Below are 25737 nucleotides of genomic sequence, written 5' to 3' on the forward strand. Positions count from 1 at the left end.
AACGCAACAACGGTTTCTTTGGTTTTGTAGTCCAACGATCTTAAACAATCGTTATTACAAAAAGGACAGTTTAAAAAAACTTCTTTCAATGAGATTGAAGCTCATAATTTGTTTCATTGTTCTAATGTTTATTTTATGAGCACCTAACATAATAAAAAGGCCAAGTGTGATCACGACATCACCTCATTGTTGTGATTCCACCTTACATTTTATAGATTGATGTAGTTTGATATTTGACCCCTAGCCATTATTGCAGATGTGTTACTTTAATATTTGTTTATAATAACCGAACTTTTAATCAGTTCAATCTTTTTTTGATTTGAGGAATTAGTGTATTATAAGAGTCCGTAAGGTCTGAAAGTGGTCCCATTTCTTTAATATGTGCGTAGCCCCGTGTAAAATAGAAGCAGTATCATGTCAAATGAAGTTGATAGGTGGAAGAATAAGAAGAAGCACTCCTTTGTAGCTTGCGGCTTGCTCTCTGGAGTTATCACGAAGACGATATGTGCGCCGTTCGACCGAATTCGTCTTCTATACCAAGTTCAGCCAATGTTTGGCCAATATCGCAACGATTCGTTCCAAAATAACAGGAAGTATAAGGGAGTTTTGAGAACAGCACAAAAAATATTTAACGAGGAAGGTTTCCGGGGGCTGTGGAGAGGGAACCTGGCGAACACGATAAGGGGCGGCATATGCTACGCAACGAAGTTCGGCATGAACGACACGACGAGAGAATACCTTAAAACTAACTCGATGCTGCAAACGTGGCTGCGCAAACGCACATTCGCGTCCTCGAACCATGTGAGAGCGGAATCTCAGAACGAAGTGCTGGTTTCACTTATGGCAGGCGCGACGGCCGGCCTGGTTCAGAAGAGTTTGACGTACCCGTTGGACCTATTGAGTGTAAGAATGGCGCTGGGAGTAAACACCAAGCACCTGTCAACATCGACATACACAGGTACGCATTGTAGTTTAGAAATAGATAACGGCTTAACAGCAGTAGATAATACCATTGGTACCAGTATAAACGGCGATTGAATAGTATTTACTTGACAGATAAATGCTTTAAAGCAGTAGATTAAATAGGATGACAAATGTGTGCAGGAATATTTGACTGTTTTAACCAAATACTTAAGACGGAGGGAGTGATGGGATTCTATAAAGGATTCTCTCCCACCATGGTGACAGGAGTACCCTACGTGGCCCTGCAACTCTCATTTTTCGAGTTCTACAGAAAGAAGATGCGCGAATACTGCTCGAAGAAGGAAAGCCTGTCAATAAAGCAAATCGCTTTTATGTCATCACTGGCAGGCTCGGCGGCAGGAGCCTCAGCACTCTTCATAGTATTCCCAGGTACGGCGTAGGCTTAATATACGGAATGAGCACATTGGTAGTGCGATAGTCATCTGCGTTGTAACTGGCAGTGCGATATGCGCAAATGCGTTTAAACAAATGGATGTGCAGGTGACACTGTGAGGAAGAGGATGATGAACAACGCAATATCGAGTGAAAATAGGCTCTACAGGAACTCGTTATACTGTATGAAGTACATATTCAAAAACGAAGGTACACATTAGATAAATACAGGTAGTTAGGGGGTTTAGAGGCCGCGAGGCAAGCAGACGACTGAAGTTAATTGAAAATGTGCAGGGATTCTGGCCTTTTACCACGGGTTATTTCCGTCCATGCTCAAGTCGCTGCCGTCAGGAGCAATTCAGTTCCTTATGTACGAAGTTCTGAAACACATAGCCCAAACTCTTTAATATAGTGTAGAATTATAAGTACATGGGTGGTACATTTTAGAATAATTGGTGTTTTAGAGGAATGTTATGCACCTCGAGTCGATGAGGTTCCAATAGGAAACAACGAATATAAAAAAGGGTGTGAGAGTTAATTTTGGACAATTTCAAAAGAAAAGGCCTTAGGTGAACAGTAAGAAGAAAATATACAAGTATCAGGGCCAATGAACCCAATATAAGACTAAAAGAACTATGACAGTTATTGCTCACATCTAAGCTGAGATTCGTAACGCAGCTTCAGCAAATGGCAGTTGACGACGTAAGGACTGTGGGAGAACAAAAGGAGGGAGCCAGCAAGCCAGAAGGCTCCGATGAAACCAAGGACAAGAGCTTCACAGACTCAGTGTTGGAGACTTTCTCGGTAACCCCAAACCAAATAACAGATACACTTTAGACCTTCGGGAACTCAGTGAGAGGATTTTGCGTGGAAACGGGAAACAGCCTAAAGGGCTGCGCATACCCGGTGAAGGAAAGGGTGGTGAAGGTCTACGACGATGTAGTAAGCACCTTTAAGACAAAAGGTACCAGAAATGACCATAAGTATAAGAACGTGTCGAGATTCGGAAATGAATCCCAATATACACCTAAATCGACTAATTCTTAATTTTATTTTTTAATTTATTCCTTTAGACTAAACCACTTCAACTTGGGTCAATTCGCGCCTAAATTGAGGGGTTAACTTTGGAGCGCCTGTGGCCACTGATATGGGAGATTTGTGTGCCCATAAACCTAGGAATTTGATGAATACGCTCAACTTGATTTCCTGTAAGTGGGCGGCTTCCTTTTGGAATCTAACCACCCTCGATGTAAATATTTTTTACGAAGTTACGTTTTAATATTCCGTGCGTTAATGGTAGTTGGTCGTGTTTGACTGAAGAAAGGAAGCTAGTACCTTTTAGGTGGTCCAACGCCTACACATTAGGAATCTGCAGAACAGCGCATAAGTGCATAGTATATCTCGGTATTAAGAGGAAGGGAGGAATATAAAAAATTGTATATTTTAATATTTTAAAGAGTAAATTTGGTTTAGATGCATGTTGGTTAACTGTGGATCCTGTTCAGAGACAAATAAGTAACAAAAAAATATTTACAGGCTTCCTGGAACATAAATTTTAAGTTATATATATTTATTTGATATATTTTGGATTTATAAGATATCTAGCAAAAAGAAAACTTAGAGGAACAGTGACTATAAAAAAGGAATCCTGCACATTAGAACCGATATTTAAAGAAGTGATATGTAAAAATAAATCAGGTCAAATAATAACAAAATGACACTAAATATGTACGGAGGCACCTTTGTGGGATTTAAAGCGATAAGAGAAGGGGAGATTAAAAGTAAATCGGGCTCTTCTAACGAAGATAAATCTCCATATCCGACACTTGACGAAAAACCGGATAAAGTAATAGTAACCTTGATCGGAGTAGAGTAAGTTTAAATTAATTTGATGTAAATGTGTAATTATTTAGTAACTTGAGGCTTCCGGAAGTGAGCGATCCGAATAAGAGGGAGCTGGTAGTAACAGCGATTTTTGATGACGATTCAGTTGAAGAGGTGAGTGTGTAAGAGAATCACTAGTAATTTTAGTCGTTGACTCATGCGAGGCAGAATTCTGAAATTGTTGATGCCCAATATTATCACGACTCATACTCTGCAAACTTCAATTCGTATCAGGTATGTGTGAATTTTAATGAAAAATATATAGCTTGTTTTACCCTGCGGTGATAAGAAGGTTCTGTCATTGTACCTCTCTTGTGTTACTACGCTCTTTATGGAAGACGGAACGAAACGAATTGAATTCAAGGGGCATAGTTACACACGGGGCATAGAACTTTCCACTTGTTTGGACCACAAACAGATAAGAGAAGAGCTCATCTTGTCTGACGAAACCAACATTCCTGGTGTAAAACTGGTGTTCAGACTGGTCACCACGAAGAAAGAGTTAGGCCCAGAAGTCAAAGAGGATACAATTTGCAGGTAAGCTTTCAGGCATATACACCTAATTTTCAGCGTTCTGGAGAGGTACAAAAAGTCAGAGGACTGACACCTTCCTGCACTTCCACAGCTCTTAATGTGCTCAAATTTTCCGTATATATCCTAAATATTAGTAGGTAGAAGATTCTACCCTTATTTATGATGTATCTGATTAGTATTCTGCCTAAGATGCGACGTTATTGTACATCCGATTCTCAATGTGCATCGAAGTGCTGAGAGGATGTCTATGGTACGACTTCTGAGTGAAAATGAGAGTTTAAAAAATTAAAAAAAGAAGATTTAAAATTAATTTTAATAAATTTAATCGTTTATCGGGGTTTAAATTGATAAATTATACCTGCACATTTGTATTCATCATTGTGACTCGATGTGTAACGACCTTTAAGTATCGGAGCATAGTAGGAAGCTATTAGCCTAAAAATAACAAAAAAAGGACCAAAAAAATATTGGTTTATATAGTAAATGGTTGTAACACTAATAATATGAAGATTTGTGCATAAGCTTCAAGGATTCCACAAATGTGCAATAAGATTTGAATAACTAACTTGGATTTCATGAAGAAAATAACAATAAATAAATTGTTGAATGTAGTTTTATTAATTCTACTCTGTAAAAATGTAGTTGCAGACTTACCCATTCACGCCACAATCCGTGACATGATTGGAACATGGTTAGAAAAAGAATTTGAAATAAATCTTTAGGAAAATCGAACTGAGCAAGGAAGTCACGGGGGATAACGCAAACTGTGGTTCGGATCTTCCTAATTCCTTAGAGGGTGACCTGAAGCTTGGGGATTATCACAAGTACATGAGCACACACTACGGTACACTTTACATATATCTAAATGCTGTTTAGGGCTTGACAAAACGCTGATTTTGGAGCTTACTCTAGACGTCTTGGAATATAACAATGTTTCAAGCTCTCCAAATAGAAATAACTGGCTCTCGCTGGCTGTTAAGTCAGACGGTGAGGCAGTAGGCAAATGGACTGCAGTGTACGATCAAGGTATCAGCTGTTTACTACACACACATACAAGTATAGATACAGCTATATGTACCATAAATGATGCACTTTCAGGCTTTAAAATTGATTTACATGAAGGCACAACCATTCTGACCTATTTCTATTTCGAGGAGATCGAGGACAAGAGATATGCTACCAACACTAACAAGAGTTCTATCGGTGAGTTTTGAGACAAATAAACGCGTTTAGGATGGGCCAGCAAGAAAGTCGGAAATGGCTTTAGGCATTTCTGCTCCTACGCTGAAAGGGTTAACCCGCCCAAAAATCAGGTGTTCAACACCGTGGACTTGACGGAGAACGGTTTCGAAAAGTTCGGCAGGGAAGTGGTCAGAATAATGACAAACGGTTCCAAAAGGTTCAGACCAGTGGGCGGAAAGGAGTGGAGTGAGTCGGAGAACAACTACTTTTGCAAGTGCCCGAACAGGCGCGCCTCGAGCACGCCCGGGGAGAAACTACCCAAGAATTTTAGCTGGGACAGGTTCGATAACATCCCATTGGTGGACCAGAAGAAGTGCGGAGGCTGCTACACCATAGCCTCGCTCTTCGTCCTGCAGAGCAGGTTCATGATCGCCGTCGGGAAGCTGTTGCATAACCCAAACCAGGAGAAGGACGCGAGGCTGTTGCACCTGGAAAAGCTGTTGAACGACAACAAGTTCGACATCAACCAGTCGCTGAGCTGCACACCCTTCAACCAGGGGTGCTCCGGCGGATATCCGCTCAACACGGGCATGTACGCGAACCTGTACGGCCTCGTGCTGAACGGCGACAGCGTGGACGATATCAGGGATAACGTCCGCTGCTCCTCCAGCGAGGACACCGTGAGGCTGTACGCAAGGGACTACGACTACGTCGGCGGCTGCTACGAGTGCACTCAGTGCTCCGGGGAGGAGCTGATCATGCGGGAGATTTACGAAAACGGGCCCGTGGTGGCCGGCTTGGACGGAGGCTACATCAGGCACTACAGGGACGGCGTAGTGGACCCTCCGGAGACTGAGCTGAGAACCCACCAGGGAATGTGCGAATTTCCCACCAACCAGTTTTTGAGTGGCTTTGAGTACACTACCCACGCAGTGGCCATCATAGGCTGGGGAGAGTCAGACGGTAAGCACTGTATGAGCACACAACACGGGACGCCTAACAACCCTTTTCTCCACTTAACACAAGAATAATTATCATATATCGGCATTAGGGGCTACCGCACTTCACCAACTATTACTTTAACTTAACCCTGTGTAGGCTTCAAGTACTGGCTCGTTCGCAACAGCTGGGGAAAGGACTGGGGAGACAAGGGGTTTTTCAAGCTCACCAGGGGCAGGAACGCCTTCGGGGTTGAGTCCGAGGCCGTGTTCCTGGACCCTGACCTCGACAGGTTCCTAAACAACACAAAGGACCAGCCCATAAGCAACCACAAGTCCAACTCCTTGTAGTTATGTAAAATGTGTATTTGCGTACGTGGTATTTATTCTAGATGTTATGTAATCTGTAAGAAAGCTAACCGCTTATCTTGCCTTAAAGTCGCTTCAAGTACCACTTCTGCTGACCCCTGAGGTCATATTCCCATGGGCTCAATGAAGTTCTAAAGCGATTGTGTGAGCGGGTACTGTGGTAAACTAACTTGCAAGTACGTGAAGAAGCCCTTCTTGAACGAGGCCGGGTCGTAGAGGAAGGGCGGCAGGAGAATGCCCCTTCGCAGAAGAATCCCCCAAATGGCGATGAACCAGTTGATTGCGATGACGGCGGCTACGGAATGGGTCAACAGGGGTCCACATTACCGAACAGGTATCGCAGTTTCGCGGAGTTGCACTCCGGCAGTATCATCAGGTCGAACACGATGCCGAGTAGCTGGCAGAAGTTGAACAGGTGCAGCACCTTTACCACCTTCGGGCACACCTTCAGGAAGAGCGCCGAGTATGTGACCAGGAACGTCTTCTTCGCGCTCTTCGCGTCGTGCTTTGTGAAGATCCCGAGGCTGACGCAGCATGCCAGCAGCAGAACTCCCTAAGAATCTTGTGGAAGGGCTTCTTTACCTGTATGATCCACAGAAACGCCAGCAGCTGCACGTTCGGGTTCGCCACGCACACTATTTTGTTCTGCTGTCGCGGCGTGTAGTAGTCCCATCCGTTGTATATGATCGCCGAGCCTGCTATGAAGCAGATTCCGCACCCGAGATAGTATGTGATTGGACTAATGTGTAGGTTAAACAAACTTGCCTACCTCAGCTTCAGCATGTTCTACTTTCCACAAACTCCCATATTTGTACCTTTTACTTGTTTTAATCTGTGATTTTTGTTCCTTTGGCCTCTATTTTTACTAATCTGTGCCCCTACCCGATGTGTAACCGCCTCAGCTCATAACACCATCATTCCACCAACTATTCTCTTTATTACCACTTATTCCTCTCTTTTTTACTCTATTATTACCATATACTTGTATTATACTAAATTATTTCTTCTTTACTCTTTAAAATAGTCCATCTTCTTTCAATGCGTTTCTGAGTTTCGTGAGATTCCTCTCTGAGTGCACTCCGTACCCCGGTATCTATTTATTTTATTATTTTTCCTTTAAACTTACCAGGTGTATTCCTTTTGTGATATCATTGATCACTATTCTAACTATTGTCTTTCCTACTTGTCCGTTACTTGCCAGGAGTCCGAATATTTGTACCATCTTGTACACTAGTCCGTTATCTCTCGACAAGAACTTCCTCACCAGTGTCTTAAGTGCGAATATGATCTAATTATCTTTTATTTTCTTTAAATAATGTTACTTCTATGTTATTTTTATCTATTTCGTCCAGTCTCTTTGGGAACTGTGTAGCTTCTCCTGTCCTCAGGAAGTGTATTATCAGCGCCAGTATCTTAACTCTTCTGTTTAGAATCGTCTCCGACGGGAAGTTTAGCACAAGTATGCTTCCTTGGTCCTATTTATTTTGTTTATTTGTTTTAGCTGCTTATTATTTCAGTTGTTTATTTGTTTATGTTAATGTTCTAGTTGTTTATTTGTTAATGTTGATGTATGTTTGTGTTTATTTGTTAATGTTGATGTATGTTTGTGTTTATGTGTGTATTTGTATTTGTGTTAATGTGTACATTTGTTTCAGTTGTGTATTGCTTTAGCTGGTTATTTGTACTTGTATAATTGTTTATGTGTATACATACTTCTCCTTTCCTTACCTTAAATCTGTGATGGTTTTTGTTATACTTTATCCACTTGATCGTCCTCGAGATGAGTTCTATTCCTAGTTTCCCTCCTATTTGTACTCTGTTAACATTCCTTATAAATGATCCGCTTATCAGTCCATCTACTATCGACCTTGCCTTTATAATTTAAATTATCTTATTTCTTATGTTTACTTTTATTCAAGCTCCTCTTTTTATCTTCTTATTTAAACATACTTAACCTATTTACTACTTTTTACCAGGAATATGCACAGCAGTTCCTGTGCCTCCTTGCTTTCTGCGAAGCTGCTTTTAATAGTTCCTAGCAGTCTGATGAACGTCATCTCCATTACACTCTTTGGTATTTTAAATATTAGTTCCTCCAGCGTCTCACTGACCTTTAATACGAACCTGTGTCCATTTTCATTTTTCCTTATACTTATGCTTATATATATACTTATACACATGTACACATGTATCATATATCCAACTCAATATCTATCATATATCCAACTCAATATCTATCATATATCCAACTCAATATCTATCATATATCCAACTCAATATCTATCATATACTCTCACACCAATTCCCTAGTTCCCATATACTATAACTTACTTCTGCGACCTGAATATCGACCTTTGTATGTACAGGATCAGGAACTCATGCACCAAGTATGATTCAGTTACATTTTCGAAGAACTACACCGATACATCAGTTTACTTCTTCCCTAACTCTTCCTCTCTCTAACTCTCTCTATCTTTCTCTAACTCTCTCTTTCTTACTTATCTATCTCACCCACTATCTCACCTGTATTATTCTGTCCGAATCGTTTGTTTTGTAGAGCACATCGATTACTTCCTGGCACACTTCTCTGTACACTATCACCCTAAATTTCCATAAATTTCTTCTTCTTCTTCTACACTTACTCCTTCAGGTATTCCTTAATATCGTCTGTGTAACTGCTTGAGTACACTATCAGGTCCACCATTTCCTGTGACATTTGTTCCTTTTCCGCCAGCACTTCTTGCAGGTGGTGGTAGTTCCTTATTGCGTACTCGTAGAACACGTGCGGGAGCATCTTCAGGTACGTTTCGTACAACACTCCTGTGTTAATCAGGAACTTGATTAGGTGCAGTGTCTTCAGTGCTGCGAACGGGTTGTCCTATTTTACTCATTTTTATCCACTCGATTATTCATGTTTACTTACCAACTCCACTTCATCTATGTTCTGTATTACTTTGTCCAATCCAATTATTATTTCATTTTGTTTTATTATCATGGTCGTGTATAGGTTTGGTAAACAGTTAACTGTACGTTTTATTTATATGTTTCTCTATATTCTCTCATCCATATTTTTATGAATTTTCTATACTCTAGTTCTTATACATATTCTATTCTCAAATTTCTTTAAGTCTATACTTGTTTGTATATATATATGTATATATTTATCTATCGTACATATTTGTTTTGACTTTTCTCTTTCCTTTTCGAATGACGTTTTTATCATCAGCTCTATAAACCGACCGTGGTGACATGAAAGTTCACATTTAAGTATTTTTACCACTGGCAAAATACCAAATTTGTAAAAGTCTATCAAATATTGTTATTTTTTCTTATGAACTCTACTTCATATCTACTATGACTGTGCTTTTATACTTTCTATGGTCTTGATTATAAGTTCATCGCGGTCAAAATAGTACGGCGTGTCCACTCTTTTAGCAGTTTTCGTGCTCCTCTGAATAGTATTTCTATGCTTACGGTTGTACGTTCGTTGGCTTCAGGACTCCTTCATTCTCCGACCTGAAATTATTCTCCTACACAATGGCACAATTATCGAATTTTACTCTTCGTTATCTTAACTTTGTATCTGGAATAGGAGGATAATTCTCTACCTCGGAGTCTGTTGTCGCGTCTATGTAAACTGAGTCTGACAATCTTCTCAACTTCGATCTCGAGTCGTCCAGAAGCGTAATTTTACAGCTTTCTGGGTCATCAAACTGTTCCATAGGATTTTTGCATAAACTTTTGGGAGCAATGAAATTACGGTTTAGGCTACGAAAAATGTTTAAATGAAAAAAAAATCTTATAGCTAGCTGTTTTATTCATCATATAGCTGTCAATAGTAGAAATGTGAATCAATAGTCAAAATCTACCACAATTTCAGCTGTCACTCAATCAAAGATACTATTATATAGTCATATAAGATAGAGAATGATGAAATTAGGGGATAGAAAATCATGGTTTTAAGAATATACGAAAATGGAAGCTCGACGAGAACTTATGAACGAATCTGGAGTTGTATGGATAAAAAATACATTGAGTATTGTATTTAAGATAAATGTGTAAGGTTGTAATTCCAAATATCTGATTTTAATAAATATGTGTATGTGTATTCACAAGGCCAAAGATTTGGGATTATCTCAATCATTAAAACATATTTAAACTTTAGCAGTATTGTAATCGACATTTTAATTACAAAATATTCAAATTTAGAATGTTTTTAAAATAAATGATTACATATAATTTATTTAGGGTTGAGGAGTAAGACTAGTGTATTGTGCTCGAAAAAACATTTAAATTAATTTTTTATAATAATTTTCAATTTGAAATGTATTGTAAGTATTTTTTAAATGCAAAATAGCATTTTGTTGAGTAAAATTTTGTATAATGTAAATTATTTGAGTTAACGAATAAATTATATGTTAATGTATATGGAATCTGTATTAATAACACTGTATTTAAATCGTAGTCTTAAAATCGAAAATGCTTACAAACAAATAAATGATATTCACGTTCGGACCACCTGATATATACGTCCTTCCGAAGGATGTGTCGAATTCTACACATGGCTCCGAGGACGTCGAGTCCAAAGAGTCATTAAAAGAAGAAGTCGACTATGAAATTCTGTGCGTAAAAATAAGCTATTGCAACAGCTACATCTTCATTCTGACGAAAAGGGAGTTGTGGGCATACAGCAACGGAAGCGAGTTTGTGTACCTGGGAAGGCTGAGACTGTCGGAGCTGCAGGTGTCAGAATTTGAAACCTTCAGAGACCTGGTGATACTGCCAGTCAACAACCTTATCGGACTGGTGGTGGATAACCAGAAGCACCTGCTGATAGTAAACTACCAAAACCCGAACGTGAACGATGGGACGCTGAGTAACACTCCGATTCAAAGTCCGACCAGCAAAGGAGCATCGACGAGCGTCGGTGTGCAGTTGAACGCTGCAACGGCCACTTTGAACGTCGCAGCGTCCACAGTCGGATCAGAGAAGACGATCTCGAGTCCGATGTGCACGACCTCAGTGGCAACCATAGTAAACAACAGACTGCTGGGATCGTCAAACCTGAGCAGCAAGTTGACGAGAATACTGAGTCCAATGGAGGACGAGAAGGTGGGAGACCTGAAGGAGACTTTTTTCCTCTACCTCAAAAACTTCCTTAACTTCAGAGTGGTCTACCACATCCGGGTGCCCTCGGACTTCTCGTTCATGTTCGTGGTGAACCAGCAGTTCTTCTTCTGGACGGAGGACCCATCGGGATTTTATGCGACGGTATCAGAAGAGGGCTTCCTGAACATGCTAATTAACCACTTTAACTCGCTGAAAAGGAACGACGAGGAGTGCAGAAGGATTGACCTGTACCTGGTGACGACGAACATGTTGAACAACGTGAACATAGTTGGGAACATACACCTGTCGTACGGGCTGTGCTACATTAACCTGCAGTCAGTGACAATAAGGGATAGATTTGATACAGGCGGAAGTCTAGGTGGGAAGAGCAGAGGGGGACTCGATGGGCATATGTATAAAAACATGGCGCTCCAGAATGAGAACGATTCACTCTTTAGTCTCATCTACAGTTGCATAGGGAACATAAATAACACGAGGCCTCATAAGATTGGCGGAAGAACTGGTTCGAAAGAGGAAGTATCGCAAAATGAGGAGGCCGAGGAGGAGAAGGCGCGTTCGATAAACGCAAACAGCATATTGCAGATGCTGGAAATGAATAGCAGTGGCCCGGAAGAAGTGGTGGAAGACACCAGTGAGAGGGAAGAAATATTGAATGAAACGGAAGAGAAAGTGTTGTCAGATATAGATAGCTGTTTCATAGTGAACAACTACTTGTTCCTGCTCTCAAGGTCACACGTGCTGCTGTACCTGCACATTCAGTCTCCAAATGATGCAATTGACTTAAGGAATTTCAGTGAAGATGGGTCCTTTTCTAGTTCATTTAGTAAGGATGAAGAGGAAAGAGACGATGATAAGGGAGGTGACGAAGACAGTGCCGATAGCGAAAAGGAGTTGAAGGAGTTGGGAAGAATACTGTTTATTAACGTGGAAAACATATTTATAAGTAAAAAGCATAACCTTCTGTGTGTGTTGTTTAGGAATAATGTAATAGGCACGTACCACTTGAAGTGCATAGATAGACCGATATCAGTGTTGGAAATAAGTGAGAGTGTGGAGGACGTCAGTTGGCTCGACACGTCACTGTTGGTGCTGACGTGTGAAGGGAAAGTGCACTTTTACACATACGCGCTGCAGTTGCTGCACATAACATGTCTAAATATTAAGAAGTCAACGAGAAGGCAGGAAAATGGAGGCTCAAGTACGCCCAGGATGAGCACATATAACGTGAGCAATGCGGTGGACGCTTCAGATAAAAGTGGCGATAGTGCCGTCGGTGAGGGTGTTAGTACCAGTGTCAATGTCAGTGCTAACGCAAATGGTAATAGTAACAACAGCAGTGGCACTGTTGGCATGGATGGTGATTATAACAATAGCACTGAAAGCACTATTACTGATGTCAATGGTGGCAACACTGCCGTTATCGAGAATGACAACAATAGCAGTGCCAGCAACATTGAGAGTAAAGTCATGTCAGTGGCAAATGAAAAGCGGGAAAATGGTCAAGAGGACCTGGAAAGGCGGCACTGGAAGGTTAAATCAGGGTTGCTGATGAGTATAAACAATAATCGAAAGCTGCTGATACTTAAGAGTGGCAACTTAATGATATCGCACCCATACATAGACTACGGAGGAAACAGCGACTTCCACGTGTTCTTGAACAACAATAACATGCTGATACTGTCGCCCTCGGCATTGGTCTCGCCGACAATGAGTGTAGGAGCACACGGAAGAAGCGTCAACAAGGACATGATAACACTGAGGTTGCCGAACCTGAACCACGTGCATAACGAGGAGGGAGACGACGACGAAGAGAGGCCGCACAGAATACAAATCGTTAAGAATATTAAGATAAATAACACGGGAAACTATATACTGATACATCACACGACGTCGGGAGTAGATGAAACAGGAGGGCTGATACTGTTTAATAATAACAAGTACACGTACGCAAACAGTAACGTGAACACGAATGACATAGTTAGAGTAAATTGGTTCACAAATCACATATTCTACACAATAACGTATCCAGGGTGGTCGAGTGGGAAGGAGCCACTGTTCGGAGTAAAAGGAAGCACAGTGCCAGAAAAGGCATACAAAGTAAAGTTCTACAGCATTAATGACACAAATGAGGCGCTGATAGAAGTGGAGTCGAAAAGTAGGCCAGTGTGTACGTGTAAGGAAGCGCCTTACCTGTTTATACTGCTGGACGAGGAAAATAAGCTACACTGCTACGATTTGTTCTTCATAAACTTCAAGGAGGAGTACCGGTTCAGCATAAGTGACTTGAAGAAGTACAGAGGCGACGAAGGTGAGAATGATGGTTCCGACGACATGAACGGTGACAATAGTGATCACAATAGCAACGACAATAGCAACAACAATAGCAACAACAACAATAGTGATCACAATAGCAGCAACAATAGCAACGACAATAGCAACAACAACAATAGTGATCACAATAGCAAAGGCAACGACTATAGTGATCACAGAGATGATTGGATAGAGATGTATGTGTTAGGCAATAGGAAGTTTTTGCTGCTGAATGGGTACAGGCAGCTGTATGTAGTGAGTGAAGAGTACATTGAGCACGTAGTGGATGACGTAAACCAAGTAGTGATTAACAGCAGAAGCAGCAATAACAACAGCAACGTTGCTGTTAGTACGGGCAATAGCAATAACAACAGCAGTGGCAATGGTCAATATGAGTACGTGGTGACAACAAACGATAAAACGTACGTGGTGTACAACCATGGCGACACGAGTGCAGAAGTTGGAGTTGAATCGAGTGAGAAAACTAGCCGAGGTAAAGATAGCCATGGTGAAGGTGGCAATGAAGAGTACATATTTAGAGATGAATGGAGTCACAGAAGGTTGCTGGGAAAGGAATATTTGGGAATGTATGAGGTTAAAACGGCTGCAAATAGAAACTATATACTGAGTTTGAATGACAATATCGCATTTACGTTGAACACAAGTGCAGGGATTGATGTAAACTACGCACTTATGCCGACGTTTGCCCTTAAAAGGAAGGTGAATAGTAGAAAACATGTTAATAGGACCATTAACAATGTGAATGGCACTGATCGACAGAGTGATTATGTCACTGGTGAACATGGTGATCATAACCATAGTGACTACCGTTACAGTGACGATCATGACCATAGTGAACATGACCATAGTGACTACCGTTACAGTGACGATCATGACGATGACCAAGAGTGTCCGAACCATAAGCAGCACTTATTTATGGAGTATCTAATATACTATTTGAACCTGGCCCATAGAGATCATACGAAGAAGTCAGTAGAAAAGAAGAAGTTGCTGATGAGGAAATTGACAAGGAAGACGAGGAATAAGATATTCGCAATATTTAGTAGAAAAAATAATGAATTGGAAAAGATCAATGAACAGGAAGATGAGTTTGGAATTAAGTGTGAAGAATGTTTTGACTATTTGTTGGAAAAGGAAGAATATGAATACGCGAGTTTGCTGCTGCTGCCGATTCAAACGAAGACGAACCCATATAAAGTACGAAGTGACCAGTGTAAAAAGCTAGTAAGGAAAATGTTAATGTCAATCATCGATTCTACGCCACAAAAGGGGAGGAAGTCGAGGGAGAAGAATAAAGCACTGTTGCAAATGCTGGTCAAATTCTACCACAGGCTGCCTGACGTAAGAAGCATGGACGAGGAGGTGGCAACATCATTATCGCAGCAAGACTTGAGTAAAAATGAAGACGCAGGTACACCACCAAGTAAGGAAAAGGAGGGCGATGATAGCACTAGTAATGTAGAGGAAGTGGATGTAAATGGTGCACCGGCAGGCCAGCTAAAAGTAGACGATTCCGAGTATGACAATGTCCAGGCAGACGGAGGAATAGATGCAATAGTTGACATGAAGGAGTTGGTGGACTCACTGCAGAGTAAACTGAACTTCATGGCAATATACAAGCTGTCGTTCCTTAGCAGGATGGGTATTGGGTCAGAGTACCTAATAAGGGACACGAGTAAACCAGAAGAGGGATTGAATAGCTCGGAACACAGTGCAGGTGTTGATGTGGATGCTGATGCTGGTGCGGATGCTGATGCTAATGCGGGTGCTGTTGTTAATGCTAATGCGGGTGCTGTTGTTAATGCTGGTGCGGATGCTGTTGCAGGTGCTGAGACAACGAGTAGTGCTGAGGCTCTGCAACCGATGGAGCTGAACACAATACTGTACTTCATCACGGAGTTTAACCACATCAACTGTAAAATATTGACGCACGCAGGCCACCGCAAGTGCCACTACAACAGCTTCGTAGCGGGAGAAAAGACGCAGTGCTACATGCTAATGGGCTACAGGAGTTACATAGGCCTGTCGAGTCTGCTGCTACGCAACGAGGCGATATACGAGTATGTGAAGTCTATCGGCGATGAAGCGGAAGCTGAGGGCACTGAGGACCCGGGAGACAGGCTGAGTCTGCTGAGGAGCTTGCTGTCGAGCATCAAGAGAACGTATACGCGTTCGTAATGTCACAGGTGCCATTAATGTTGCCTCTGTTATCGGTGATATTAATTGATAATATTCTTAACACCATTGTTAATACAATTATTACTACCGTTAATGCCATCAGTACTGTTAACGTCATTACTACTGTTTACGCCATTAGTAGTGTTAACGCCATTACTACTGTTAACGTCATTACTACTGTTTACGCCATTACTACTGTTTACGCCATTAGTACTGTTAATGCCAATGTTTTGAATACTAGTAATTTAATCAGCAAACTAGCATTAGTTACAGATATATGTGCGTAGTGTGTAGAGAAACATGTAAGTTAGCGAATGTGATAACAAATTACAATGATGCGTTCTGACCGTGCTGAAGAGTCCAGTCTTCAAATTGTTTCAGGTCCGACAGGACAACACTGGACTTGAAGGTACTAAGAACGAAGTCGACCTCCCCCTAAAGATGCATAATTGCAACTGCGTAGTCGAAAAGTAGGTGGAGGCGGCGACTTACATTGGTAATGGGAGGAATAAGGAGCTCGTCCGCCTTTATGCTCAATAGATCGTTGCCGCTGTTATCTAAAATTGGGAATTGGGACTAGGGGCATTGTGGATAAATAGAGCTGGCGAATATCTAGCATGGAAAATACGTTTTCTCAGCGAGTGAATCAGAATCTCCTTCATCAAAATGTTAATATCGTAGCAGTTGAAACTACAAAGTGTTAACAGGAGTGGGACTGATACTTATCGGTGCGATCAGACAGGTTGGAGACGTCCTCGTCTGTCAATTTGTGGTTCATGTCAGCCAGAAGTTTCCTAATTAAACACTCTCGACTTTTAGAGTCAGGCAGTGGAATGTAAATCCTCTTTTCAAACCTGATGAATGAGTTAATTTCAGGGGAAAAGGGGATGAACGGCGGTACCTTCTCAGCATTGCGTTATCCAAAAGCCATGGGAGATTAGTTGATCCAAGCAACAACACGTTACTGCTGTCGTCACTGAGTCCTAGAGCAAGTCGTTATGAGAATTGCAAAAAGTGCCATTAGTGCACACTGATAAAATAACCTAATTGATCAGCGGGTACCGGAACAACAGGGTGACCTACTTTGTATTTGTATTAGCAACTCTGTTTTAATTCTTCTGGTTGACTCGTTTTCAGACTCGGTTCTCTTTGAGCAGACCGAGTCGATTTCGTCAATAAAAATAACACTCGGCCTCTTCCTTTTGGCGAACTCGAACAGCCGTTTAATATACTTTTCGCTGTCCCCCAGCCACTTGCTCATAATGTCGCTACTGCTGACTACAACAACATTATTGGCATATCAATTATCGCGTAAACTACGAGCTTGTAATAAGTGAATAAATGTCTGGGCGCTTGGGCAACATACTTTGGATGAACGTTGAATTGTACTCCGTTGCCAGAGCCTGGGCCAGGTACGTCTTCCCAGTGCCAGGCGGTCCGTACAGCAATATTGAGACGCAAGGTTTCAACTTTTCTGAACAGCCAACAGTTGTGAATCAAGAGATGGTAGTGGCTAATGCGTCAACCGCCAACTCACTTGTGAATAAATTTGGAAACTTGATCGGCAACAGCACTGCCTCCTGCAACGCCTGCTTGGCTCCTTCGAGTCCTAAATTTGGCCATAAATTTCAGAAACGTGGCAAATGTACTAATGTGCCCTCGAGGACGCCAGTAAGATAGTTGTGCAGAAATGTCTGTATTCGCCAACCTGCTATGTCGTCCCAACTAACGTTAGGCTTCAGGGCTGTTATCAGAGAGTCGAACTCGTCCAGCGAGTCCCTATCTCCGTTCCTGTTGTCTGAGTTGCTCGAACGTCCCAGAATCGTCTTCAAGTGCTCAGCTCTCTCAAGGTACTCCTTCATCCTCTTTAGGTATCTGTCCTTCAAGGCCACGTCCTTCTCATCTGCAGTCTGTTAACCCACTGTTTTACGAAATATAAAAGCCTAGCTACTACGTTCACTACTGCGCTTACATTTACAGACCAGAACCCACTGATCCAGTGCCTTAATGTACATGTTAAACGACTTTTTATACTCCTTGCTGTTGTCGAGTTCTACCGCCTCTTTTGATAGTCTGACGGCCTTTTGAACTTCCGACTCCATCTTTGCTTGCTTTTTTGCTTATGCCGCTATCTTTGTTTAATTTTTTAAGTCTCTTAAGCTGCTTTTGCCTCTCGTTCTGAAAATGTTTAAAGGTTCAACACCTTACTTGTTCGGTCCATATGAATTTAATCTCTCCTTTATCCAAATGTTTTTTCAGAATGTTTATAAATACTCCTCCTGGTGTTCTTTCAGTCCCATCCTGCCTACTTTGACCACCAAATTCCAGCGTTTCCTATAATTTATGTTAGTTTACACATGCTATTCATAAGAATATCTATTACGGCCCAGCTAATCTCTTGCTTAAATTAATCTTATTTGCAACTATTCCAATACCAGGGTTAAATCTAATATGTTTTGGCAGAACTCGTATCCTTTTCTGTGAACTATTCTCTCAATTAGCTGAATGTTATTCTCCTTTAAAGTTGCACAAATCTTACAGATGAGATCAATTTCTTCCAGTTTAAGAAGATGCGTCAGTTTACAATACTTTAAAACTCTAATTTTATATGCTTCAAAATCAACACATTCACCTAACATTTATATTATTTGTAAGTGATTGCCACCACATTGACGCGAGATGTTTGTATGAGCTTCCACACCATTTGCACATTTTTATTGCTATTTTAATCATTTTTAAAATATTTGATCTATTTTTTCAAGTTTTGTAAATTATAGTTTAGAGTTACCCTGCTGAATGACATGTCAGTTACTCTTCACACCAATTTCGGCGATTTAAAAATTGAATTATTCTGTAAAGACACTCCAAAGACCTGTAAAGTATGTTATTTTAAATTATTCTAACTTTTTTTAGAACTTTCTTGCTCTTTGTGCCTCAGACTACTACAACAACACTAAATTTCACAGGTTAGCGCCTTATCTTCTTGTTCAAACAAGTTTTTGTTGCAAAAGTATCATCACTTACTTCCTTCTTAGGAATATAAAGGGATTCCTAATTCAGGGTGGCGATCCTACTGGAACTGGCAAGGGAGGTGAAAGTATCTATGGAGAGCCATTCGAAGATGAATTTGTTTCGCACTTGAAGGTTTGACTTATCTTATTTGTGTGCACATACAATTTACTTATGATCATATATTCATTACCATTTTACTTTCCTGTTCATTTATTTTTAGCATGATAAGAGGGGCATGGTTAGCATGGCAAATCCTGGCCAGAGTAACAGCAACGCCTCTCAATTTTTCATTACCTACTCTAAGCAGATGCATTTAAATAATCAATACACGGTTTTCGGAAGGTTTGTTATTGTAGTAATTGTTGTTTTTATTTATTTATTTACTCACTCACTCTCGACCATTTACTTAAGTGTGTATTAATGTATGTTCCTATTTTTTTATTGATGTATGTTTATTAATGTAACTGCCTATTTCCTTATCGATGTATGTTTATTAATATATATATATATATAAACACAGCCAACAATGTTGACTGAGTCAATTTTCCAATTTAGGCTTATCAGTGGCCTCGACACTTTGGAGAAACTTGAAAACGTGCCCGTTGGAAAAAAGAACCGGCCTCTTACTGACATTATCATAGAGTCAATTACAATACACACAAATCCAATAGCCGACTTAGAGTCTTAGCTGTTTTAATGCCCTAATGTAGCTAATTATGCACTACGTTCGTAATGTACGTGGATTTAAATGATATTACTGTAACGTCCTGCCACTATGGATACGATTATCAGGAATATTGTGAGTAGAAGCCAGTAGTACTTCAAGTTAAACTTCTTTATTTCATTAATGTAAACGTAATAATCGATACCGGCACTCAGTAGTTTCTCCTTACTGAACATATAATTATTAATTTATTAGTAGTTTATGTAATATAATTATTCGTCGGTTATGTAATATAATTATTCGTAGGTTATGTAATATAATTATTCGTCGGTTATGTAATATAATTATTCGTCGGTTATGTAATATAATTATTCGTCGGTTATGTAATATAATTATTCGTCGGTTATGTAATATAATTATTCGTAGTTTATGAAATATAAATGAAGTCGCTAGTATAACTGGGATCGATAGCAATCCATGTTTACTTAAAATTACCTTACAAACGCCAAATCTGTAACTGGCAGCTTATGATTCCTAAGGCTCTTCAACACCTTAAAATTTTCTACTGAGTACACGGATACGCTTCCATCGCCAAAGCCAACAGCGAACTGACTTTCAGTATCACTATTGAATTATTTGTTGCGTTAGTTTGATGATGACACAGGTGCCAACTACTATGCTAATAACGACTTACTCTACTGTAAGGGACGACGACTTTTGCCTCGATATATGAACAGACTTTAGTTGTGTTAGTTTTTTTGACACCATGTTAAAACTCCTACATTTTAATTGTCATTAGCGCTGCCGTTGTGCTTGTCGTTGGCCAGTACTTATTTGAAAAGTCTGTAAACTTACCACATGGTAACTCTGGTCCCCTCCTTTCCAGTGGACACAATGTTAGAAGCGGCTTCGAATTTTTCACCTTTGTTGCCTGACAGGGTCGCCGAGTTCGAGAACTCGAGGGTTAGTAATGTGTATACTTGGCTGTTTGAGACTTGGCGTGAGTACGGTCTCGGGGGCTTCGCCAATATTTTGACAAACTTGAAGTGCGAAGTGTCGTCCTTGTGTTTCAGGAGCAGCTTTGAAACTGGCAGCAGCTTGTAGAAGATCATGCAGTCGTTGCTCAGCGAGACCAGGAGCTCGTCGAAGATGCAGCAGTCGTTGATGGGCTTCGCGTGGTCTCGGTACTCGAGTACCTTCTTGCACAGGCGGTCCTCCTTCCTCTTGTTTCGCCTCGCCTGCTTCTTCCCGTTCACCAGCGGGGGGTCGCTCTCTCCCGGCGGCGCTCCATGCTCCTTTTCCTGGCCGATTATGTTTCCCGTGAACTTGAGTGCGCTGTTGTCCGTGGGCGATATGATGGGCGAGGCGATTGAGGTTGGCGACGGCGACGTGTCGTCGATGCTCGACTGCCCGTCCGTGCTGCTTTCGTCTCTCGTCAGCAGCACGTCGTTGTGCAGTATCTTCTTCTTGTCCACCAGCATCTCCTCGATGCTGCTGCTGCTGTCCTCCTCGTCCTCCGAGGGCCCTGAGGTGCTTCCTCCGTTCACTGACTTGTTGCTCAACTTCCTCCTGTATCCCTTTTTTTGGTTTCCTGACTTATTCTTTATCTGCTTAACCTGCTGGAACTCCTTAACTCTCTTTACTATTTTATCGCTAAGTCTCCACACTCGCACGCAACACTCGTTGCCTCCTGTGACGAAATAGTTGCTATCGTGCCCGAATTTGCACACATTCTAACATGTTGTTGTTTAAAATTCCATTTACTGCCTCTCGTGCGTACTGTGTACTCCACTTACCTGTTTTGGGTCCTTGCTTATGCAATCTGTCTTGAAACTCCCAAAAATTTTAATACTAAGGGCATTGTGAGTCTTTGCACTTACCCAAAGTTTGGTTTATATGCGAATATGAGTGTAGAATCATCTATTGATCCGATCCACAGCTTGGCCTACGTATAAATGGTTGCCAGGCGCCTTACCTTTTGGTTATAATCCACGGAATCCACTATGCCGCCCTGCTCCGTCGTTTCAGACTCTAAATGAAGCTCTTCGGACCTGAATTTTGACCTCAGCTTGTATACTTCCTAAAAGCCCATATCGTGTATACACCTTACAAGTTTGTTACAAATCCCGTATGTCTGCCCTCCTCCTCCGCCCGAAGCTACTAAGTACCCGTCCCCGTACGATAACTGAAGGGAATTGTCAAATGGCTGTGAAATTCGTTTAACTTACCGCAAAGACTGGGTAGTCCAATATTTTCGATTCTCCTCGCATATCCCTAGGCTTATTGCACTTAAATTATCTGCTTAAACTGCATGGTGTGTTTTATTTTATATTATTTACAATAATTGAACGTCTACAATTTATTTTACTCGTGATCGTAGTGCCTCATATTGGAGTTCGTACTACCACTCATTAAATGCCTTTCTTCCAGTTTTCCCCTCTATATCATTGAATTCCTCTTTATAGCGTTTTAAACCTTTAATGTGTCTATTTATTTTCTAAATCTACTCTCCTAATCCTCCAATTTCGGCATATTCTAACACTTATGTAACTAATCACGTATATTCCCACAATCAGGTTATCCCAGTGTTTTATCCAGTTGTTCCGGGACCTTCAGGGTCTCTCTAAGTAGAAAATACACTTTTTGTGAATTCCACACATGTTTTTATTTACACAGTTACTTAAATCAAGGTTAATTTATACATATACACGTGTATTTTAAAATAAATTATACCCTGTGTTCTGGGTTGTCCACCATGTTCTGTTTTGTTACCAGCAAATCCATTACTTCTTTGCTTGGCACCTTCCGCAAATAAATCATAACTATAAAAAGGTTTGTGGTACAAAACACGATATAAAGGGTCATGTGGTCGTAGTTGTGGTTGGTTATTCCAAATAGGTATGTGAAAAGCGAGGTTAATAGTTTGCTGATCACAACACCTACCGACTTTAAGGTCAGAATTGACGCAAACACTGACGCCTCCAGGCCCTTGGGCGTTACTTTGGTTGTGTATGTCAGGAACGGCATCGACTTGATCTCAAACACTGCTTCCGTCAGGAAGCCACTGCATAGCACTAATGGTTTGTCCGGTATTCCCATCTTCGCACTCAGCCCTGAGCTGACGAGGAGTGGAAGGCCGTAAAACGAGTTTGCTATGAGTGAGCACCAGAAGAATATTTTCTTCACTGAGGCTTCCTTGAAAAAAAACCTGTAGAGCCCGATCCCCAGTATGACTGCGGCGGCGTAGACGAGCCTCAACACTCCCATGAACGACGGGCTGTAGCCGAGCACGTCGATCGTGTAATACGTGAATGCGTCGTGGTAGCCCGGAGTAGAGACCACCAGGAACAGGTACAGGCACGGGTGGAGAATAACCCTGAACGTACTTGTTAGCTGCTCAATCTGTGCTAGTTACTCTATGTGTGCTTTACACGTTACTTTTATCTACAAACTCACGGCTGCTTGAGGAAGCTGACAAGGTCCTTCATAGGGTGCGATTCGAACACAACGGGCTCGTTCTCCTCCTTCATAAAGTAGGCAACTGCCATAATGAGCAGGGGAAAGAACCCCGTTATGAAAAAAAGTCTCTGCTTGGAGTGCTTTTCCAGAAGCGATCCTGAGAAGTAGGATACCAGCAGTGTGGAGAAGGCCCTTGAGAGCAACAGGCCGCTCAAGTTATCCCTGTTCTAAGGGTATATGTGTGTATCAATCAGTATACAAACTTACTTCTGTTATGTTCTCGACAACGAGAGCCTCTGCGATAGTCATACAAAATGCGAGCGTGAAAAAAACCACAAATAACACAAGTATTGAGAGAATGAGGGTGTTCGGCACAGCCGCGAGGAAGAAAAAGCTAGCTGACTGTGCCAGACTGTTAAAAAGCAGGTAGTGTCTTCTGCGCGTTCCAAATATGGGCACAGTGTCGGTCAAGTAGGCCAAGGAAGGGCGGATGATGAAGGGAATGTAGGGGATGGCGTAGACTAGCGACAGCTGCGCCGGCGACAGTCCAAAGTCGTCTTTGAACATGTAATATATTGCCAAGTTCGAAAGGTGTAACAGCCCCTCAGAAAAACCGACCATATATATGAGAAGAATCACCACCTTGTTCGTGGACCTGCGAATGGAAAAGAATCTCGTCCAGTTGTCTGAATCGAACGTAACCGGAATGGTTTCGTTCTTTTCCTTCGTATCCACAGATTCCATGTTCTCTTTCTAAAAATTACAGTTTACTAATGTACATTATTGATAAAAATGAACTGAGCTACATGTCATCCACACACAACACTACTTATATACTCACCTTTTATATCAGTCAATATTTATCAGTTTATATATATTTTTCTGTATTGATAGCTTGTTTTCAGAATAGAATTCTTTATTTAAATGTGTTGAATAGCCACCTAGGTTCCAGATGAGCAATCCACCGACTCTTTTCATCTACGTGTTCCATACAAGTCGTTAATTCGATTAACATATACGTGTACACATTAAAATATTGTACAGTTAGGCCTTTTCGATAGGGTCGTTGGTCATCTTGTGCCTGGATACAAACAGTTCCATCTCCTCCTTGCTAGGCAGCTTGCCTAGGTATGCCATTATCAGCATGGCGCACGTCGCGCAGAACAGAATGAATGCTGTCAAGTGCTCATACTTGTGGTTATCGATTCCGAATAGGTACGTAAACAGCGAAGTTGAGACTTTGCATAGCACAATACCGACTGATTTTATCGTCATGATAGACGCAAACACTGACGCCTCCAGGCCCTTGGGCGTCACCCTCGTCGTGTATGTCAGGAACGGCATCACCTGGATCTCGAAAACTGCCTCCATCAAAAACCCGCTGCATAGTATGAGCGGCTTATCTGGAATTCCCCATTTTCTGCTGATCCCTGAGGTTATTAGGCATGGGATGTAGTATATAATGTTCGCTATAAGCGTTGACCAGAATAGCATCTTCTTAATCGACGAGTTTTTGAAAAAGATACGATATATTCCTATTCCGATGATGATTGCTAGTCCGTACATGAGCCTCAACACTCCCATGAACGACGGGCTGTATCCGAGCACGTCGATCGTGTAGTACAGGAACGCGTCCTCGTATGCTGGCGTCACCACCACCAGGAACAAGTACAGACAAGGGTGGAAAATGACCCTGAAAATTCGCATTAGTTATTATAAAACGTGTTAGCTATTCCATTTACGTGTTACATAGTATTCGTATCTATACACTTACGGCTCAAATAAGAACTTTATTAAATCCGTAATAGGGTGCGATTCGTAAACAATCACCTCTTTCTCTTCCTTCATGAAATATGCGAAGAACGTTATCAGAAGCGGGAAAAAGGCCGTGATGAAGAATAGCCTCTGCTTCGGGTACTTTTCCAGCATAGACCCTGAAAAGTAGCACACGAATAGTGACGAAAACGCCTTTATCACTACGAATCCACTCAGATTGTCGGTTCCCTACGATGTGTATATCGATTTACTAACTTACTTCTGTTATGTTCTCGACAACGAGAGCCTCTGCGATAGTCATACAAAATGCGAGCGTGAACGTGATTAAAAATAGTGCGAACGTGGAGAATATCAGTGATATTGGCATGAATGCCAGCATAAAAAAGCTGACTGACTGAACCAGGCTACTCAAAAGCAGGTAATGCCTGCGCCTGGTCCCAAAAATCGGCACTGCGTCCGTCAAATAGGCCATAAAGGGTCTTATCATATACGGCAGTGCCGGTACCGCGTATACCAGCGACAGCTGCGCCGGCGACAGTCCAAAGTCATCTTTGAACATGTAGTATATTGCCAAATTTGAAAGGTACAGCAGCCCTTCGGAGAACCCGATCATATATATCAGCAATATGTTCAGCCTCCTCCTATTCTTCGGTATGTTTAGATAACGCCGGGGCCTATCCTGGTCAAAAGTGACCGGATTACCGTCCCTGGCCAGGTCAAAATCTAAACTACTCATTATATACACAAAACAATTTTAAATAAGCCAACTAAATCTCTATAAATACACTCAAAATCCTCAATTTAACTAAACTGACGTGGACTCTTTAAATTTTACTGAGTAAAAAGCAAAGTTTAAAATACAAGGTTCTGACGCTTAAAAACAAATGAAAAATTAAAATATTGTGGTTCTACCTTCCGTTTAAC

At 41.3% G+C, this 25737-nt stretch overlaps 14 protein-coding genes across 14 annotated transcripts; 6 read left to right on the forward strand and 8 right to left on the reverse strand.

Moving 5' to 3' along the window:
* Nucleotides 1–414: 414 nt before the first annotated feature.
* TOT_030000492 (mitochondrial carrier protein) lies at nucleotides 415–1038 on the forward strand (the record flags this gene model as incomplete). The annotated part of the gene is made up of 1 exon (XM_009693235.1): nucleotides 415–1038. The coding sequence occupies one exon, from the start codon at nucleotides 415–417 to the stop codon at nucleotides 1036–1038; it is 624 nt and encodes a 207-aa protein (XP_009691530.1).
* Nucleotides 1039–2043: 1005 nt separating this feature from the next.
* On the forward strand, nucleotides 2044–2403 carry TOT_030000493 (conserved hypothetical protein; the record flags this gene model as incomplete). The annotated part of the gene is made up of 2 exons (XM_009693236.1): nucleotides 2044–2160; nucleotides 2194–2403. 2 exons carry the CDS (start codon nucleotides 2044–2046, stop codon nucleotides 2401–2403), a joined length of 327 nt encoding a protein of 108 aa, XP_009691531.1.
* A 667-nt stretch (nucleotides 2404–3070) lies between these two features.
* TOT_030000494 (conserved hypothetical protein) lies at nucleotides 3071–3844 on the forward strand (the record flags this gene model as incomplete). The annotated part of the gene is made up of 5 exons (XM_009693237.1): nucleotides 3071–3228; nucleotides 3270–3354; nucleotides 3388–3474; nucleotides 3506–3777; nucleotides 3811–3844. 5 exons carry the CDS (start codon nucleotides 3071–3073, stop codon nucleotides 3842–3844), a joined length of 636 nt encoding a protein of 211 aa, XP_009691532.1.
* Nucleotides 3845–4506: 662 nt separating this feature from the next.
* On the forward strand, nucleotides 4507–6245 carry TOT_030000923 (cysteine proteinase; the record flags this gene model as incomplete). Its single annotated transcript, XM_009693238.1, has 5 exons — nucleotides 4507–4618; nucleotides 4651–4800; nucleotides 4873–4977; nucleotides 5008–5919; nucleotides 6055–6245. 5 exons carry the CDS (start codon nucleotides 4507–4509, stop codon nucleotides 6243–6245), a joined length of 1470 nt encoding a protein of 489 aa, XP_009691533.1.
* Nucleotides 6246–6570: 325 nt separating this feature from the next.
* Nucleotides 6571–7046, reverse strand: TOT_030000496 (conserved hypothetical protein; the record flags this gene model as incomplete). Its single annotated transcript, XM_009693239.1, has 3 exons — nucleotides 6571–6816; nucleotides 6846–7002; nucleotides 7033–7046. The coding sequence occupies 3 exons, from the start codon at nucleotides 7044–7046 to the stop codon at nucleotides 6571–6573; spliced, it is 417 nt and encodes a 138-aa protein (XP_009691534.1).
* A 232-nt stretch (nucleotides 7047–7278) lies between these two features.
* On the reverse strand, nucleotides 7279–7672 carry TOT_030000924 (conserved hypothetical protein; the record flags this gene model as incomplete). The annotated part of the gene is made up of 3 exons (XM_009693240.1): nucleotides 7279–7356; nucleotides 7390–7551; nucleotides 7586–7672. 3 exons carry the CDS (start codon nucleotides 7670–7672, stop codon nucleotides 7279–7281), a joined length of 327 nt encoding a protein of 108 aa, XP_009691535.1.
* A 178-nt stretch (nucleotides 7673–7850) lies between these two features.
* Nucleotides 7851–8443, reverse strand: TOT_030000925 (conserved hypothetical protein; the record flags this gene model as incomplete). Its single annotated transcript, XM_009693241.1, has 2 exons — nucleotides 7851–8135; nucleotides 8237–8443. 2 exons carry the CDS (start codon nucleotides 8441–8443, stop codon nucleotides 7851–7853), a joined length of 492 nt encoding a protein of 163 aa, XP_009691536.1.
* Nucleotides 8444–9615: 1172 nt separating this feature from the next.
* Nucleotides 9616–9985, reverse strand: TOT_030000926 (conserved hypothetical protein; the record flags this gene model as incomplete). The annotated part of the gene is made up of 3 exons (XM_009693242.1): nucleotides 9616–9714; nucleotides 9746–9793; nucleotides 9872–9985. The coding sequence occupies 3 exons, from the start codon at nucleotides 9983–9985 to the stop codon at nucleotides 9616–9618; spliced, it is 261 nt and encodes an 86-aa protein (XP_009691537.1).
* Nucleotides 9986–10760: 775 nt separating this feature from the next.
* On the forward strand, nucleotides 10761–15902 carry TOT_030000500 (conserved hypothetical protein; the record flags this gene model as incomplete). Its single annotated transcript, XM_009693243.1, has 7 exons — nucleotides 10761–11707; nucleotides 11762–13072; nucleotides 13127–13431; nucleotides 13477–13731; nucleotides 13861–14162; nucleotides 14277–14441; nucleotides 14646–15902. The coding sequence occupies 7 exons, from the start codon at nucleotides 10761–10763 to the stop codon at nucleotides 15900–15902; spliced, it is 4542 nt and encodes a 1513-aa protein (XP_009691538.1).
* A 2028-nt stretch (nucleotides 15903–17930) lies between these two features.
* TOT_030000501 (conserved hypothetical protein) lies at nucleotides 17931–18541 on the reverse strand (the record flags this gene model as incomplete). The annotated part of the gene is made up of 3 exons (XM_009693244.1): nucleotides 17931–18080; nucleotides 18111–18236; nucleotides 18338–18541. 3 exons carry the CDS (start codon nucleotides 18539–18541, stop codon nucleotides 17931–17933), a joined length of 480 nt encoding a protein of 159 aa, XP_009691539.1.
* A 162-nt stretch (nucleotides 18542–18703) lies between these two features.
* Nucleotides 18704–19602, forward strand: TOT_030000502 (peptidyl-prolyl cis-trans isomerase; the record flags this gene model as incomplete). The annotated part of the gene is made up of 4 exons (XM_009693245.1): nucleotides 18704–18781; nucleotides 18816–19046; nucleotides 19135–19256; nucleotides 19470–19602. 4 exons carry the CDS (start codon nucleotides 18704–18706, stop codon nucleotides 19600–19602), a joined length of 564 nt encoding a protein of 187 aa, XP_009691540.1.
* Nucleotides 19603–19658: 56 nt separating this feature from the next.
* On the reverse strand, nucleotides 19659–21439 carry TOT_030000503 (uncharacterized protein; the record flags this gene model as incomplete). The annotated part of the gene is made up of 5 exons (XM_009693246.1): nucleotides 19659–19806; nucleotides 20074–20202; nucleotides 20273–20356; nucleotides 20515–21311; nucleotides 21431–21439. 5 exons carry the CDS (start codon nucleotides 21437–21439, stop codon nucleotides 19659–19661), a joined length of 1167 nt encoding a protein of 388 aa, XP_009691541.1.
* A 503-nt stretch (nucleotides 21440–21942) lies between these two features.
* On the reverse strand, nucleotides 21943–23781 carry TOT_030000504 (uncharacterized protein; the record flags this gene model as incomplete). The annotated part of the gene is made up of 4 exons (XM_009693247.1): nucleotides 21943–22017; nucleotides 22312–22954; nucleotides 23035–23264; nucleotides 23305–23781. 4 exons carry the CDS (start codon nucleotides 23779–23781, stop codon nucleotides 21943–21945), a joined length of 1425 nt encoding a protein of 474 aa, XP_009691542.1.
* A 300-nt stretch (nucleotides 23782–24081) lies between these two features.
* TOT_030000505 (uncharacterized protein) lies at nucleotides 24082–25549 on the reverse strand (the record flags this gene model as incomplete). The annotated part of the gene is made up of 3 exons (XM_009693248.1): nucleotides 24082–24730; nucleotides 24812–25041; nucleotides 25073–25549. The coding sequence occupies 3 exons, from the start codon at nucleotides 25547–25549 to the stop codon at nucleotides 24082–24084; spliced, it is 1356 nt and encodes a 451-aa protein (XP_009691543.1).
* Nucleotides 25550–25737: the final 188 nt, after the last annotated feature.

The sequence above is a fragment of the Theileria orientalis genome, chromosome 3 (assembly GCF_000740895.1).
Source record: "Theileria orientalis strain Shintoku DNA, chromosome 3, complete genome".
NCBI lineage: Eukaryota > Apicomplexa > Aconoidasida > Piroplasmida > Theileriidae > Theileria > Theileria orientalis.